This window comes from Photinus pyralis, unplaced genomic scaffold (assembly GCF_008802855.1).
Source record: "Photinus pyralis isolate 1611_PpyrPB1 unplaced genomic scaffold, Ppyr1.3 Ppyr1.4_LG8, whole genome shotgun sequence".
Lineage (NCBI taxonomy): Eukaryota > Metazoa > Arthropoda > Insecta > Coleoptera > Lampyridae > Photinus > Photinus pyralis.
Window position 1 is genome coordinate 15,819,752 of NW_022170819.1, and position 17,831 is coordinate 15,837,582.

General features: G+C 36.1%; 2 protein-coding genes across 9 annotated transcripts in view; one reads left to right on the plus strand and one right to left on the minus strand.

The window, feature by feature from the left end:
- LOC116178660 (major royal jelly protein 1-like) overlaps positions 1–9,016 on the minus strand; it is a 45,427-nt gene extending 36,411 nt beyond the window's left edge. Inside the window, exon 1 of the mRNA XM_031498228.1 lies at positions 8,896–9,016. The gene's annotated coding sequence lies outside the window, so the exon portion shown is untranslated. The remainder of the gene's footprint in view (positions 1–8,895) is intronic.
- LOC116178661 overlaps positions 1–17,831 on the plus strand; it is a 53,804-nt gene that overhangs the window by 28,171 nt on the left and 7,802 nt on the right. For all 8 annotated transcript variants that reach the window (XR_004146882.1, XR_004146879.1, XR_004146884.1 and 5 more), the window contains exon 2: positions 13,522–13,634. Coding sequence is in view for 1 of the 8 variants with exons in the window: in XM_031498230.1 (XP_031354090.1) it covers positions 13,522–13,634 (113 nt within the window). In the remaining 7 variants the exon portion in view is untranslated. The remainder of the gene's footprint in view (positions 1–13,521; positions 13,635–17,831) is intronic.

Here is a 17,831-nt window from a genome sequence, read left to right on the forward strand (position 1 = left end):
CAGCCGTCCGTTCGTCTGCCCGTCTGCCAGTAAGCTGACAGTAAGGGAGACGAAAACCGTGCAGATTTGTAGATTCTACTGGTGCTGTGGTCGTTGCTGCTGAGGATTATAGTCACAAGAGCATGAACCAATCAGATTATCGGACCAAGTACTTATACTCGTCTTACTACATCAGTTCCTATACAGTGCTATTTATTAAAAAGTGGATATAGGGATATATGGATATATGGCAAATTCTCTGCTGAAAGAGGAAAGGATCTGGCTGTCATATTAATTAATTTTAATATTGTTGCATTGGCTTCCGCATTTTTAGTTTCGTTGGTATGCGATGTATTGAACTGAAGAAAAAGGTGATATTGTCAATTGGTATAGGGCCGATAACGATTTAAAAAGCGTAACAGATTTGTTTTCTGTGAAGCCAAAACAACAATATCAAATTAATTAATATGACATCCAGATCTTTTTTGGTTTAAGAAGTTATTTTGCATACAGATTAAAGATTTTGTAATTTAAAAGTAGACTTAGGGAAAATACACGTAAATCCCTATGTCTACTTCTTAATAAATATCACTGTATGTACTTAAATGAAGGTACTTTCAATTTGATTGACTATTTTTGGTAAATATTTTTGCCCTGAAATTTACAAGTCATCAGTGCGTGGTTTTTTTTAATGAAATCTTTGTCAAGTGTAACAAATTTAGTTCGAATAATGAAGTTAAAAACCCATTTGAAATGCACGACAAGCAATTGCACGAAGTATGAAAAACTTAGTAGGTGAAACTCAGAACATTTGGACACTCGTGCCCAAACTACCAATTGAGAAAAAGAGCTTATCTCTAAATCGGTTTATAATACTTGGCCACGTTTATTATTAGATTGTCAAAACATAATAGCGCGTGCAAATTTGAATTGTGCAACAGTACAATCAATTGTTATAAATAAGGTGTGCGCATTAAAATATAAGAGACGTGTAGATAATTATTCTAGTTTGCAAGATATCTACGAATCGGATTCGATACGGTATGTGGTTTCTGTTCCACATATTATATGGTTACATCATACAATGACATTAACTTCAGGAGAATAATACTTCATATCAAAGAATAAACGTGTAGTTTCCTTACAAATTCATCAAAATTTCTAATTTGAAAGCAAAAGTATTTACATATCTGATCTCTCATACTTTGTTTATAATCGAAGTTGAGATTCATAACTTCCCAAAAGATTATATAACTCTTTGTTTGTCAATGCAGAATGTTTATTGAAAGAACGGAAATACGTGTATGGTTAAAAACAATCTGTCGAATTAAACTTTCCGCGCTTAATTTTGGCATTTATTTGCTAATGCGTGTAATTTAACATTCTGTGTTAAAAGGAAGTAGTTTCTCCTTGTCGTGCACAAGTTGGTACCTAAGTAATTAGTACCGGAACGTGTACCTAACAATGTAAAATTGAACACACTTAGAAGGTCATTTATATTCATTTTGTGAGTTGACGTGATCAGAAATCGGTTACGGTTTTCGAAATTCGTCCTCTGCAGATGCAAATTTTTATATCCTTCGTCGAGGTTAAAGTCATTTGCATACAAATTAAAGAAACTGCTCCCTGCATCATATTATATTGACACCAATCAGTGATTTGAGCGATGAATTGCGGAATTTCATAATTCTGAGGGGGTGTACTTGTATGTTAAGATTAGATAAGGAAATAGCTAAAGGGCGTATGTATCGTACGTAGAGGTTGAACGAACGAAACGCACCCTGATTAGATTTACCTGCATTGAAGGTCAATAGCAAAAATTGTAAGCATAGCACTTGAAAGGTCGAAATATTGCGAAAAGCTTTAGGTACACGTAAAGGTCAATGGTAAACAAACGTGGAAGTGCAATGATTAGCCAATCGATAATAATTGATTAAGAAATTATAAATAACAGTCCTAGTAAGTGGCAGCTTCAGTATTTTAATTTGTCATCCTGGAGATACTATTCCAAATGAAATTTAGCCCAAAAATCCACAAATGAATGGTTAAATTGAACAATGAAATATTCATCTTTATATTGACTTTGTTGAAGCTCCTATGGAGAGACAACATTTCTTTAAAGAAGATCTCGAGGGACTCTTGAAAGAGTACAAGCAAGTATTCGAACCATCTCGTACTCCCACGCCCTTTGCAGAGCATAGCATAGCACAGTACCAGTCGAAAGCAGAAAAGACAGCTCCTGAAGGAAGAAATTGACCAACTACCTGAGTCCAATTGGACATTTAGTAACCAGAGCCGATCCTGAAATGACACATGCGATATACGCCTCCAACACTGAAACAAGCTGACGTCTCCGTACCATAGATCATCAAATGTGATGCTCTTACGTTATCGGAGCATGCGAGAGGGTCCAGAAGCTTTCAGTTTAGTAGAGAGAGTCAACTACTACTTCAAAGAGCACGAAGCGTGTTCTACGCTGTGACGAAATTTGGAGGATACATTGAGGGATCCTCTGTGGTGATTAAAAGTGATCACCAGCCCCTCAGGTTGATGTCTTTACGATCGCCCTCTGGCCGCTTGGCATGATTTTACAACTTGTGATTCCCGAGTTAGCTACATTCCAGGGAAGACAAATGTTATCGCCCACGTTCGTCAGATCCGCAGTGTGCAGTGGATATTGATGCAGTTACAGGAATTTTCCAAAAAGATAAGGGAGGAGCAAGACATCAAGAAGATAATTAATGCATTTGAAGCTGATGATGATTCCAATTCAGTATAGACACAGACCATCCACAGTTAGTCGTTCCAAAATCCAAGGTGGCAGAAGTTCGTCATGAGAATCATGACCTCCCTACTAGTGGCCACTGTAGAGTAGAGAAGACTGCAAAGGATCGCTCCTCATCTTTCCGATGATACGTCCATACAAAGGAACCTTTTTATGCGCAACGATTGGCTAGCATTGGGATCGACGATGTGGCAAAATATGCTCTCTTTATGGGAAAGGGGTCAATACTGTGTTTTGCAGGTGTCGATCATTTGAGATTGGCTTTGCTTTGCGCCAAAAAATGTTCTCTTTAAGGTGAGAGAAATTTTGTTTCAAAAAAATGACGAACATACCCTTCAACCTAGGTCTCTAACTCTATCTTTTACTTTACCTAAACTACTCGCCGTTTCGTATAAACAGATCCTAAACCTACCCTTTAAGATAGGTTTGAGCGTCACCACATGCTTTGCACACCTGCTTCGTGTGGGTAATCTTCTTGGTCCACAATCCAAGGTGTCGGCATGTCGTTAGGTTTTGCGGCTCGGAATTTTCGATGATTCCGAGCAAAATTTCAGAAAAAAGGAAACATATGTGGCGTATGCTAGAGAAACAGATTTATATTGGCAAATTTATTGTTTAATGCCTTTATTTTATAGCTACTCTTTTGACATTTATATCGTTTTCACTTTTATGTCGCATGTAAAAGAGGGTATGGCTTGACCTTCCTCAAGCAAGAAAAGGAAGGTGTCGAAGTTTTTAGCCGAGGCAGCGGAGAACGCTTGGGTGGTACGTGTTCGATTCGAAATTCGAAAGGTAAATTTATCGTTTATTTTCTTTTGTACCTACTTACTGTAATTAGCATAGGGTATAGGATAATTGCTTTATATTACTTACTTGTCGGTTTAGTAGGGTGTTTGTTTTTACAAATTTGAATTTGCAAGGCCTCACAAAGCATCGTGAAATTATAGTTTTTGATAGGTCGTTAAAGTGGAATTTTCCATAGGTGTGGGTGACTTCCATTTGAGATTAATATAAGTACAGGGTATTTATTCAATTCAGAATATCGTGAAGATCTTGTGTACATAGAGTGCTATGGAATGGGTATTTTATATTTAAACAATTTGCAGGAGTAGGTGATTTTGAAATTCAATCATACAGAGTGGCCCAACGAGAAGTATGCAGAGGGCTTTTAGGGTATTAAATTTAGAAATTTCGAAAAATCCTCGAACACGTCAATTTTGTATTCGAGGGGGACAACTTTTGGAATACAAATCACGAACCCAAGTCTTCACCCCTCTAAGTAGGGAGCTTAACCCCTAAAATTTTAAATGGAATCCTATGGCAAATGGCACATTATTTGAATGCCAATTTAATCGTGATTACTAATCTGCTTTGCTTTTTAAATTCTATCGATTCGTTTCAGAGAACTGACAGGTTCACTTAAAAACAAACAAATTGAAGCGTCAAAATAAAATTTTAATACAAGGTGACTTAGATCGCAGGTTTATAAAAAATCATTTCAAATGCGAATTATCTCCGAAACGAATCAATAGAATTTAAAAAGCAAAGCAGATTAGTAATCACGATTAAATTGGCTTTCAAATAATGTGCCATTTGCCATCGGATTTCATTTAAAATTTTAGGGGTTAAGCTCCCTACGTAGAGGGGTGAAAACTTGGGTTCGTGATTTGTATTCCAAAAGTGGTCCTCGAAATAACCCAAAATTGACGGTGTTCGAGGATTTTTTCGAAATTTCCTTAAGGTTTAATACCCTAAAATGCCCTCTGTATACTTCTGCGTTGGCCGACGGCGATGGTCTGGGGGTTTCCGTTTTGTTGTATGTGTGGACGTAATTACTAAATGGGGGGGGGGGGGGGAGGGGGCTGTATCTCTGATAATGTTTTCTATCAACAACGTTTCGTTCAGTACAAATAAAAAGTTTTGTAGGTACTCATCCTTTATACATATAACTAACTTACGAGACAACATAGACACTCATACCAAATTGGTAATCCACAATTGGTTTGCGAGCCAAAATAAAAGGAAAAACGCCTTCTGGCTTTCATGGTCTGCCTGCTACTGATGCGATTCAGAGAAACGGACAGGGTATGTGAATGAGAATCAGTAGGTTTTTCTCAAACCTGACCCCTCTGTTCGAAAATGTTAGCTAACCCAAAGAAAGCCTCACAAGAAGCTTCAAATGGTTCCATTGAGACCCATAAATTTGTTCTTATTTAGTTTAGAAACGATAATTATGATTCTTCGCTTGGTCCTTCCCCCTCTTTTAAGTTCGAATACAAATTATGCTAATATTTTATTATAGTCCATTTGTTATTACAGTTCCGATATGTAATTAACCCCACTAAATGCAGTGTTAACTTTTTTTACTTCACGTCGTCGATTTAATATAAACAATTCTCTCAAACAAACTGTAACGCGCTATTGTTGACGTGCAGAATAAGAAAGAACAAAGTACGGTTCCGAAATGGTTAATCGATTCTAGATCGTATTGCTTAGGTCAAATAATATTAATTGAACTGAATTTCGCTTGCATCCAGTTTTTGTTTACAGCAATGTTGTTTACGCCTACTTGATGGCTTGCCATGCAAGCGAAATTCACTTCAATAAACATTCTTTAACGTAAGCGATACAAGCTAGAATGGCTTAACCGTTGTGGTACCTTACTTTGTTCATTCTTATTCTGCACGTCAACAATAACGCGTTGCAGTTTGTTTGGGAGAACTATTTATATTAAATCGACGACGTGAAGTAAAAAAAAGTTAACGCTGCCTTTAGTGGGGTTAATTACATATCGGAATAGTAATAACGGATGGACTATATCATGTTTCCCTTCGGAGAAGTTTTTATAACTATACAATGATATTTTGCAATTTGTAATTTTTTGCAATTATTTGGACTAAATGTGGTTATTTTTCATGGCTCGTTAATATTTGAATATCGGAATACTATTATATGATTGGTCTCGAAACCCTATCCTATCCTGTATGAAAATATTCTACCCCGTATATTATATAATGTCCTAGCCAAAGAACAAACAACAAACACAAACCCTAAACATACCACCTACATTATAAAAAGCGACAAGTTACGTCCTGCCAAAATAGCAGGCACCTGCGCTCAAGGTGTTCCATAGATCTTTTTTTCCTTCCTTCCAGTGAAGTCCCTAGAGCTATTCTCGTGTGATGTATAATTAAGAGAGGGCTATCCTGATTTGAATTTGACTTTGATTGTTTTTGTTATTAAAGTTTTTAATTAAATCTCCCTCCCCCCCCCTCTGCATTTCTTGTGTTTTATGCTGACGATCATGTGCCATGAGTTTCAGTAGGTTTGGCGGAAGTTTTGATTTTTCTTTTTGAATCACGCAGTCGTATACTGGTTGGACATGGGTTATTACAATATAAAGTTGTTTTTGCAAGCTAGCGTATCGAACTTTCATAATTCATCCATTATCCATCGTCCTATTACTAGTAATCCATAGCAAGGACTAAAGAATCATAGGTTTAAAAATCCATGTTAAAACTACTCTGAGGACCAAAAAAATTAAGGATGAATTATGGGTATCAAGTGATGGCAAACGATGGCAGATCTACAGAATTAACATATAACTCTCGCCAGGAAAGATTGCCTGTCACAGCACACCTTGTGTCGGATCTACAATCTATGTTTTTCTTAAGATGCGAGCGACTTCCGGAATAGGATCGTGCCAATGTTGAACGAAAAGTCTTTTTGCTCAACATTGACACGATACTATCCCGGAAGTCGGGCACATCTTTAGAAAAACATAGATTGTAGACCGGGATCAAGTGTTCTGTGACCGGCAATCTTTCCTGGCGAGAGGTTTACACATTCTCGAGCAGTTTGTTCCACAACACATCTAAGGCGATACCATTGTATATTTATTAGATACAATGGTGATACTGAATCTTATTCCTTCCATTAATTTTTGCAGCGTTTTAGATTGTTGCTGGAACAATATAATCATTCGAACTACTTCCTAATTACTTAAAAACAGCTCATTTGTGCCCCTATCCACAGTAGTTATTTACATAAAAGTCAAGAAAATGGCACATTACTGGCGAGGAAATATTGAAGTGCGAGGCCCTTTGGGGCCGAGTATTTTAATTTCCGAGTCAAGTAATGTCATTTTACTGACGAGTTTTGTATTAAATTTTACCCGAAATCGTATTTTAATATAAAATTTCAATTTTCATATAGAACTTTTGATTAATGTCAATCTGTCAGTGATCAGTGATGACAGGAGTCATTATAGACATTAGAAATGTCACAAATGCGGCCGGTAAAGTGACGATGCGGCCGATAAAGTGACAGGCGCGGCCAGTAAAGTGGCAAGCGGCAGAAAACGTAGTCTGTTCTGCATCTGTCATGGAAACCAAAATTTCCTGACAGAAAATAGGCATGAAAATGAAGGATTCAGGACGATTTTGGGAAAAAAAATGGAAGCTTAGATCTGTGGATATATTGATGGCCAATTGGCTACCGTTATTCCCAATAATATTTACTGTCATGAATTATATGGTAAGCTAAAGCTCAGCTTAAATTTGTAGGTGCTAATAGCCATTATTAATCTCTTATTTTTTCCAATAGCTGCACGCGATGTTTTATAATCCTTAGGATTAATGTGCACTTCTAGAGCAGGCGAATGCCGACTCCTGCATAAAGTTTTACAAATGTATGGCAACAACAAAATATGCATCCAAATTAGGACAACTTCCTCCATTGAGTGGCAATGAAAAAGTATGTCGATTGTAAAATAGGCTGAAAAAAAGAATCGACGCTTGGAAAGGTGAAATAATTGATAAATAGTCAGTTTAAATACTTGCAAAATAATGGAGAAGATCTCTGAAGCAAAAGCAACTAGCAAGTGAAGAAGCAAAAGTCGATCGATCTAGTGGATATGTGAAAATAATGGTTTTTTAAACAAAATACCACATGGTCAGCTGTACTGCTGTATTGCATATCCAAGGAGAGCAAAAAGAACTAGAAGAATATGAACGATAGGAAAAAGAGATACGGTACTATTGCAACAAACGTCCTTTTTATTGGTAGTTGTTCACGAAAATTGTTGACCACTCCCGTTTGTAGGGAGTCAATCTTAGGATTTATTTATTTCAATTTATCTGAACATACATTAGTGCTTAAGATCTAATTTGATTTATTATTACATTTAGGGGATGCACTTATTAAGGATGGCCACCATCGTTTTTAATTTACTTGTTCGCCAAAAGGAATGTCTTGGTTTCCTCGAATCGGAATTAATTAAAATGGAAATGCAGCTTCGTAAATCAATAAATAAGTCATGCAATACACGAAGCAGCACATTACCCAATTTGCATTCATTGTCGGGTGGCAACTGGTTTTTTCGCAATACGTATAGAATTTTGTCCAGCCAATTCTTCGGAAGAACCAATCACTAAAGGGAAATTACGAAGAAGTGATACCTAATCCTCAACACACGGCTGTGTCAGGAAAGCATATGCTCAATACCCCCATTTCGTAAGTGACACTTTCTTTTACGATTATTCTTCAGATTATAAAAAAGAGCGTAAGTGAAAGCATTTCATTTACAAATCAAGGAATTAAATTATTATTCACTAACGCTAAGTACGGGGCGTCCCAAACATTTCGAGTGAAAGGCTTAAAAAATTATGGAAAAAAGTCTAACCTTGATCTTAATATTACCAATTACGAAACGGCATTAATCATGAATTTGCAATATTATTAAATTGCGGAGTTAATCGACCGTTGCTGAGCGGTCGATTAGGAATGCAATTGAACAATTTTCTGTCTCATCTTTAGGTTGCATAATAATTTTTTTGGAAAAAAGGTCGTTGCGTAACCAAACTGCTTTATTTTCAAAATGAGGTCGCTTTACATGTAAGAGTACCCCAAAAGCAGTGAAGGTGTGATCCATGGTTTACATCACTGCATTACACCGAAATTCGCGAAAGAAAAGATACAGTTGTCAAACTACTTTGTCAATTAAGTCTAACCTTGCATACCTAAGTACTTAAGCCAATTACAACAAAAGCATTTGTACAATTTTTTTTGGTAAATTCATTGTACCTTTCACTTGTATGTATTAAGCACTAACTTTAACTTTAAGAACATACCCTCAGTTATAAGCATCCACGCTGTTCGCACGAGATCTAACAAACTTCGCCGGTTACAAAGATAAACTGAAATACATACCCCGAGCGAATATTTACATATAAATTTGTAAGAACAATCAACTGCTTGAATTGGTATTATTCTGGGGCACTTTCGCCGGCGTCCCCACCTTTTGAACGACCTCGTATATACCCCCCAAAAAGTAAACATAAAGTTGTCACATACTGCACCGCACGCATCATCAAGTTACACTATTGCGTGCGATGGCATTCACCGTTATTTTGAAATTGAAACTATTGTTGAATTTTCGAGTCCAAATTATGAGAAGCTAGCTTCTTAAAGACCTACCTAAATGACAAAGCTTGTTATCACCTAGTTACCTACTTAGGGTGTACTTATAATTACCACATTTATTGCAATGTTTACTCAAAAAAACCTGTGTACTAACAGCATCCCCTAGGAAACCCCCGGATATTCTGACTATGTGATATGACAGCATCAATTGATCTTTAGGCCCCCCCATTTTGGCGTTGCTCATCGAGCGTCTCTACCCTAATTACCCTCATTATACCATGAAATTTCTTCTCAAGGTTTATGAAGTTAGCACATCCAAGGAGGTTTTAGTGACCTCCGCGTTCATTGTTCTGTAATGCTTTGGTAACGCATGTGCATTATTCTACATATAACAATTCCTGCCTACATTCATTTTGGGTACTAAAAACATTGTTGAGCATTTTACGTAAATAAGACGAAATCCAAAATGAACACATTTAGACATTAAGCCATCATATCCATCATTTTTTGAATCCAATATCTGCAAGAGGAATTTGTAAAGTTCAAACGGTTCTATTTAGTATAGGTCAAATTATTGCATTCAAATTGGCTATATAAATCATAAAAGGCAATGTTTACTAGAGAGAGAAATGTACCCTTCGAAGCTGGTTGAATGGAAAAAGTGCCTAAAGTAAGTTTCATATTGTTACTTTCTTGCACTTCTATTGTGTATGGTTTTCCGCGGTGTTCTTTGAAACTTCGTTAGCATATTCTGTACTTCCAAACAAGGAAATATCTAAGTAATTATGATCAATTAATATTGTATATTTATGTCAAGTTTTACCCACACATTGCGACGCAATTAAATGTGATTTAATTTTAACTTCTCACATGTTTATTGCACGTTTCGTTGCTCAAAGCTCCTTAATTAATTAACAAAATTTGCTTCTCAATGATCGTTGTACCTTGGGCAACTTGAATGTATTCTGTTGCACCGCATTGATATCTCCTTAGTTAGATTTGGTTCTTACTTTTGAGCAAACGTAACAAAATTGCATTTAGATAAGGGGTCGGGCTCGGGGTGAATATCGTGGTTCTTGTTGTAATGTTACGGTATCTGGCACCCGCTTTTATTCGGTTCATTTATGGAGAAAAACGCAAGTTACTCCAATAGAATTGTTCACCGCGCGTTTTTAACAATTCATATGGCGCAAGGGCGAAGTTGGCTGGCGTGCTTTTCATACAGTAAATTTCGCGATGTATTTGTCTTTGTCAACTTTCCATAGGTGTGGGTAGCTTTCATTAGAGATTCATACATACAGAGTGGTGAGGTATTTGGGAGATTTTGTGAAAGTGGTTTCAAAAGTCAATCATATGTTTGTAATGTACGATGGATCGACGATTACGTGCCTTGAGTTTTAGCGAGATTTTTTATTTTTGGGTTTGAGTTGCGCAGTCGTTCCTCGACTGGACTTGGGTTATTACATTGTGTACTAGCAAAACGAAGCAAAAGGGAAATATAGTAATAGTAAACGGAATAGGCGCCACTAATACGCTCCCCCTCCCCCGCTAGGATGATGAAATTAACAAAAATGGTTAGAGGGCACCTTAATTTTAATGAAGCGTTTTCAACCAAAAAAAGTTGCGGGAGAAGCCCTCAATTTACCACAATCTTAATTAAAAGTCTACTTGATTCTTGATTTCGTCGAAATGTGAGGTTTTATTAGTCCACATTTCGCGATTGCTATTAAGTTGGTAAAAGTGTGCGTAACATTCCTGAGTGTCAACTTTAATTTCTTAAGAGGTTATGTTATTTTGTTATATTTCGGAGCGGATCGGGCGTTTACTTAAAGCGCTTTTTTCTGCCCGCGAGCGGTTTTTCCGCTCATGAGCGTTTTTTTCGCTTGCAAGCTCTTTTTTCGCCCACGAGCTCTTTTTCCGTTCGCGAGCGCGTTTTCCGCTCCCGAACGTTTTTTCCGCTCACAAGCACTTTTCCCGAGCGCTCGCGATAAACCGCTCGAGCACTTTTAGGAGTGCTCGGAACTTGCAAGCGATTTCGCTTTGCTTGCGAGCATTTTGAAGACAATTAAAGCGCTCGTCGCTCGAGTGGTTTTTTAGAACGCTCGATCCAGCTCTGTAGGCAACACATTTTTTGTTGAATTGCAGTAAGCACAACCGAGTCGAATATAAGCATCTTCAAAACGTGTGCGCCTTTAAAATGTGCATCAAAAGCTAGTCCCTTTAAGCTTAAAAAGTAAGTATCTAGTTCTCCACATGTTTTACATAACTCATGTGTGCTTTATTTACAGACGAGCAATAATTTTATCCGTGAATCATAATTAGATATTTACCAATTGGGAACATTTTAACTTGTTTTATTAAGAACCCAAGAGAGGGAGATTTTACCGAGCTTGATATACTAACATAGTATACGTTCTTCTGAAGATTCTCTACTACAAGTTGATTGCACTTAATACAAAAAATGCGTTGGATGTTAATCGGCGGTCGATAACAAAGAAGCGATCAATGGAAGATGCGAGAGATATTCTTCCCCTCTCGAGTGTATAAGGCGGTCAGAGACTTGTTATACTTAGACCGCGCATACAATCCCACTTGCGTATTAAGGAGTGTTTCCAACATGTTTAGGCAACACATCATACACGTAAAGGCAAAGCGCGAACTAGTGTAGCAAGATCCTACATATAAACAGTCGATATAAGTAGAATCATTGCATAAACATTTTATTCGGTGGTAAAATGATATGTGCTTATCGACATAACAATGCTTTTAAACAATACTAGTTTGTTGTTTGCCTTTACGAGTTCGGGGGGTGGCCTACCATGTTGACAACATACAACTTGAGCTATGCGCGGTGTAGTAGTAATAAGTATCTGGGGGGGGGGGGGGGTGGATGCTAAGCAGCGATTGATACGAAAAAGTCGTTCAAAGTTAAGCGGCGATCGTTAACAAAGAAGCAATCTATGAAAGATGCTAAAGATTTTCATTCCCCTCTCGGGTGTGTAAAGAGGTGGATGCTAAGCAGCGACTAGTACGAAAAAGTCGTTCGAATGTTCGAATAAAGGATTGCTTCTTATATTATTGTTAGTATTGGTATTATTATTATTTGAATCAAATACACTTTCTGAATGTTCTAAATTTAAAAGTTCCAATAAGGAAATTACATCTGCAATATCATTAGTGGTAAATGATGTTTTTAATTTATTTGTCTTTATATGTATTTCTTTGTCCGATAAGTATGCTGAAACTTTTAAATCAAAATCTACTATTCGTGAGTAAGTAATTACAGGTCCTGGCGAATAATGTAATTTGCATAAAATAAATTTATTATTTTCTAAAATTTTAACCCAACCATCTAGAATTTTAATTGAATTTGAAATATTAAAAAATTGGTGAAAATTTATAAATTTTGTACTCTCCTGTTGTTCGATAAATTCTTTTTTACTAATTTCAATTGCTCTAGCAAAAGCTTCCTGTTTTTTTTAAGCGGTGGTCGTTATCAAAGGGGCGATCTATGGAAGATACGAGAGATATTCCTTCCCCTCTCGAGTGTATAAGGCGGTCGATACGTAAAAGGCGTTCGAAGTTAATCGGAAGTCGATACCAAAGAGTTGGTCTATGAGAGACACGAGAGGTGCCCCGGGTTCCCCTATCGAGTGTACAAGGCGATGCAAAATTTAACCCTTCTATGGTGCGGCGTTGTTCTTTTCTAAGGCGGTCAAGTTTAGACGGTATGCTCTTCCAAAAGTGGTTTTATTAAATTTACTCCACATGGAAGTGCCGCTTATTTTGTGTGTAACTCGAACTAAACCTAAAATCGTATTGTATATTATACCTTTTGTACTACTTTTATTACATTTGTTAATATACACGTTAAACCCAGTACATTTCAAGAAGACGAAGTTAACATAGCTTTAACTTAGGAAATTAATCCCATTTTTTTTGGTTTCACCACCTTAAGAATGACGGAATATAAGTAGTGAACTTTTAATTAAAATTATAGAACATTTAGGGCCTCACTCGCAATTTTTATTGTTGAAAACGCTTAATTCGGGTGTCCTACTGTCCTTTTTATTAATTTTATGTACCCGCCGGAGGAGGGGGGCTTATTAGCGTCACGTACCCGGCGCCACTTAGTCTTTCGTAAATTTCAAAAGATTGGAGAGAATACTTACTTAAAGTGGACAAAAAGGCAGCCTAAGAGACCCTTATTCTAGTTTTGACAAGAAAATAATGATAAAGGTAGTAATTACACTTCGATTGTATCGAAAACCAGTATGTAATCAAACGTTATATCCAGGAGTCAACGAAAATAAAAGTTACCTTTTAAATTACAGGTCACAACGGCCTTATTTAGATCAAGAAGAACGCTTTCGGCCAATCTGTTACAGACACAACACAAACAAACAAACAAGAGGGGTAGTGAATTGCGCGACACATAAAATATTGGGTAAGTAATCTAACGTCTGACACTCATCAGGTACTCGTATACTAAACCGTAAGTAATACTCAATAAGAAACAAAAATTCAACTAACAAAATTCAATTAACTAACCAAAAGCAAAATTTCGACTCGACCACGTATTTCTCGTACAAACAGTTAATTTACGTATTAAAAACTTCGCAGTGCCGTTTTCTAAATTTATAATAATATTTAATTAAGTAGAATAATTGGGTAATACAAAAATGGAATTGAAAGAGGCCAAATCTCGCCCTACACATTATCAAAATGTATAAATAAATGTAGTGTTACATTCTAGTTATTGTAGTACAGGTATAAATTAACGTAAACCTCATTCGGTGTAAAGTTAAATATTCAAAATTTAATCCTTTTACTTCCTCACCTGTGTGACACTTTTTGTTAAATCAGTTTTGAACTGGTTTCAATAATGTGCAATTTTAAATTTTCAATTTGCGGGTGGTGGTGAAAGAGGCAAGAGGTTAGAAGTAACAATATACTTGTGTGCTCAGATTGCATTCTCTTCTATACTAACGAAACGGTTTGGGGTACTTCTAAATGCCTCAAATAAGGAAAAAGGTATGAACTCTTGACGCTTTTTGTCACTCGCTTACAGCCTGTCTATTCGCTATTCAGTTGAATTTCCGATATAGATAGCCTCATATTATGCTCGCCAGGAGAGAATGTCAGTTACAGAACACCTGATGATGATGATATTGTAAAAATTATGTGCAAAATTGCGGACCCAAAACGTGACGTGTATGAATTACCTGAAATGGAGAAAATAGTTCCTTGAAATTGATTCTGTATCATTCTTTTTGATTTTTAAGTTTATTCATGAGTTCATGTAGCTTTTTGTAACGTTTCTTAGTATTTGTATCAATTTTTTCTATTACTTAGATAAAAATATTATTTTTTAGGGGTCGAAAATATATTATATTATACCAGGTTCATTCTTGACGAGCCTCAGTGTTAGAAAGATATGGAGAACCTTTGAAAATGAAACTAAACTGATGAGTCCCGTATGGATGAAATGAAGTAAAATATTTTTAAGATGGCGCCACATCCGCAAATACCGGAAGTGTCCATCAACTTTGTTATTTTAAATAGGGACCCCCTATTGTTTCTAAATTTTCGGATTCTACGTCGAATTTGGAGTACAACCATAGTTGATACTTTATTTTAATTTGATAATCTGAAAAGAATCATATGAGAAGACAAAACCACACAATGAAGAATCGTTCAAAATAAAATTCACGACATATTTAATAAAGTTTTAATTGACGGGTTTAATGAAGAAACTCAACAATTGAAAAGGTATCAAATAATCGAATTTGACGTTTTAAAATGTGTTCCAATATTCCTCCCTCTTGGTTTAAACTTGTTTCTAGCCTTTTTATGACCTTTCCATGAGTTGCCATTTGGATCTGTTAAGATGTTAATGAATTGAAAGCATCTCTAACTCGTCTCTCCATATCAGCTTTTCTTGTTGGTGGTGTAGCAGAAACCATATCTAAAAAGGGATATGTTTAAATAAAATGTTTTTCTATATTGATAAAAATTTATTAATATTTTTACATAATTTAATAATATTACAGCGCTAGGAAGTGCTTGTTTCAGTCATACACCTAGATATTGTAAAAGGAATATGGATAAAAGAGTTGTAAATGGAATGGTTATGGGTGTCGTAGACGGTGTGAGTAGGGTTCCCATCTCAAAACTCTGCCAACTAGGACAGGAAGCGTGAAAACCCCGGATTTAGGGATTATAAACCCGGACATATCAACTGAATTTTAGAAAAAATATTGTCTAAAGAAATAGTCTTTGAAATTCTACTTTATTTTTATCACTGACTAGACTGTTTCAAATTCAATAATAGTATAAAGGAACAAGGGATTAAAAAAGTTTTTGTTCCTGAGAGAATGGTTTAAATTTAATATTTTTTTAAATATTTTTAAGGGAACAAAAACTAGTTTAATCCAGTGTTGCTTATACTATTTTTTCCAATACCGATCGATTTAAATCCATTTTTCCATGAATTGTTTACAAGAAAACAAAAATGAGGGATTAAAATTTTTTTAATCTCTAGGGATTAAAATTACCAGTTAATGTACAAAAATTATGGATGAAATTCAAGAAAACAATGTAGGTATTGGAAAAATTCCTTTCTTTGGTCCACTGTTATGCCACTAGTGAAAATATTCTTTCAACGTTGGCATTATGAGCAGGAATGCAAAAAAAGCACCAGACAATGTTCAATAACTCCAAGTTTAATGAGGATTCGGTGTTTTACAAAATTGTAACCAAAGCTGATTGGCGCCTTAAAAGTTTATCTTGGTTTGACAGAAACTCATAGATATCTCAGTAGCCTAAAACCCGGACTACCAATGAAACCCCGCCCGGACGCCCCCTAAACTAGGACAAATCCGGGGAAACCCGGACGGATGGCAACCCTACGGTGTAAGGAATGGAAAATATTCATAAGATCAAGAAATGTGTTTTTATGGAGACAAACTTATGGCGGATGTATATAATCATTATCATTAGTTCACTATCAAAAATCATTTAAAAAAATAGCCAATAGAATCAAAGGTTTATTGCGCGTTGCTAACCAACGAAACCATCCTGAGCTTAATGAACTAATGATAATGATTACGTTGGAATTAATGGATACAAATTACAAATCTTGGTAATCAAATCTAAATCCTACGTGCAAGAAACTGACAGTGAAACGAAGACACAGCTAAAAAACAGAAATGAGATTTCGGGAGTGTTACAAAGAACAAAATACCTAATCAATCGATACTGGAATAGCAATGGAAAATGAAACAAAAACAATTCAATGCAGATGGATCAATACTTGACTGCGTCAAAAATAATATCGTCAATTTGCAATGCCCCCTTTCTCTATGGTTAGCTCAATGAACAAGTATTCACTTTTGACATTGTGCAACTCGTAAACCGGAATGTCTGGTGTCTTTGGGTATATTTAAACATGTAATAACCCACAAGGGTTCAGGGCAGAATATTTGGTGGCATCAGACATTATGGTTTCGAATACCTCGCTCGATCAATCAAGGACTGATTGGTTAATATTTGGTATGCGTATATATACACATCATCCATCCGTGATTACTTGATTAGATAAAGAATCGAGGCCGGAAAGGAACCCCCCTACGTGCATTCACATAAATATTGAAATTTTATCAACATACCTACCTAACCATAACTTATAGTCCTTGCCTAAATGTACTTGTAATAAAAGGTTAACCGAAACCAATTCGGAATGTTTAAATCGAACTCTGAGATTAGCATAACAATGTTTATAAATTGCAAGGTTACGATTTATAAATTTGTTCACATTTTAGGAACAGATAATTGCGGACGTTGCATGGATGGAATTTATTGTTTACAAATAGCGCCACTTTCACCGATTCGGTCAACCTGAAACGAGGTATTACGTGCGTATCTCTTTTGCACATCTCCTTCGCGATTTTCCTGACAGGCGATTAGTAGTGAAAGCGAATTTCCCCCAAAAAAGTTAAGCTACCTCAGGAAGATTTCAAAAAAAGCAAGAAGCTGGAATCGTTCAATATTTTTTCTCGATATCAAGAAATTTAAAAAGATGTTCTAGCTTTATATAGAAAGGTAAATAATTATTCCAAACATCTACTCCTATTGCTAAAGTGAACAGTTTGTGGAATGAACTGAATGTGACAAAATGTAGGTGTTATATATTTTAGCCAGATAGTTTATCTTTATTCAAGGTAGATGTTAATGATTTATGATGAAAATAAGTGAAAGAAATTTCATGGATGCTAATTAAATGGTTTTTTATTATACCTGAATCACAATCTCCGTTTTAAACACTCAAATGCGTGCGAAAAAGGGCCTTTAAAACACACGTGCTTTAAAGTTGCTAAGTAACGATACTTCAAGTATGACTTTTGAAACTGTCATCTGGATGAAATAAAAAATCCTCTTAGGTCGCTTTCTGTAAATGCAGAACATTTCTTTGGCTTTTGTACCTATCCTTTGGTTGAAGCTTTCACAAACGCGCGCAATTTAGGGTATGCTTCCAAATTTCTTGCGCATTTAACGCTAACACAGTAAATTCACAGCAATTTCGTACTCTCAGAGACCATTCGCAATTTGATGCTAATCTATTTCAAGAACCCCTAAATCTTAC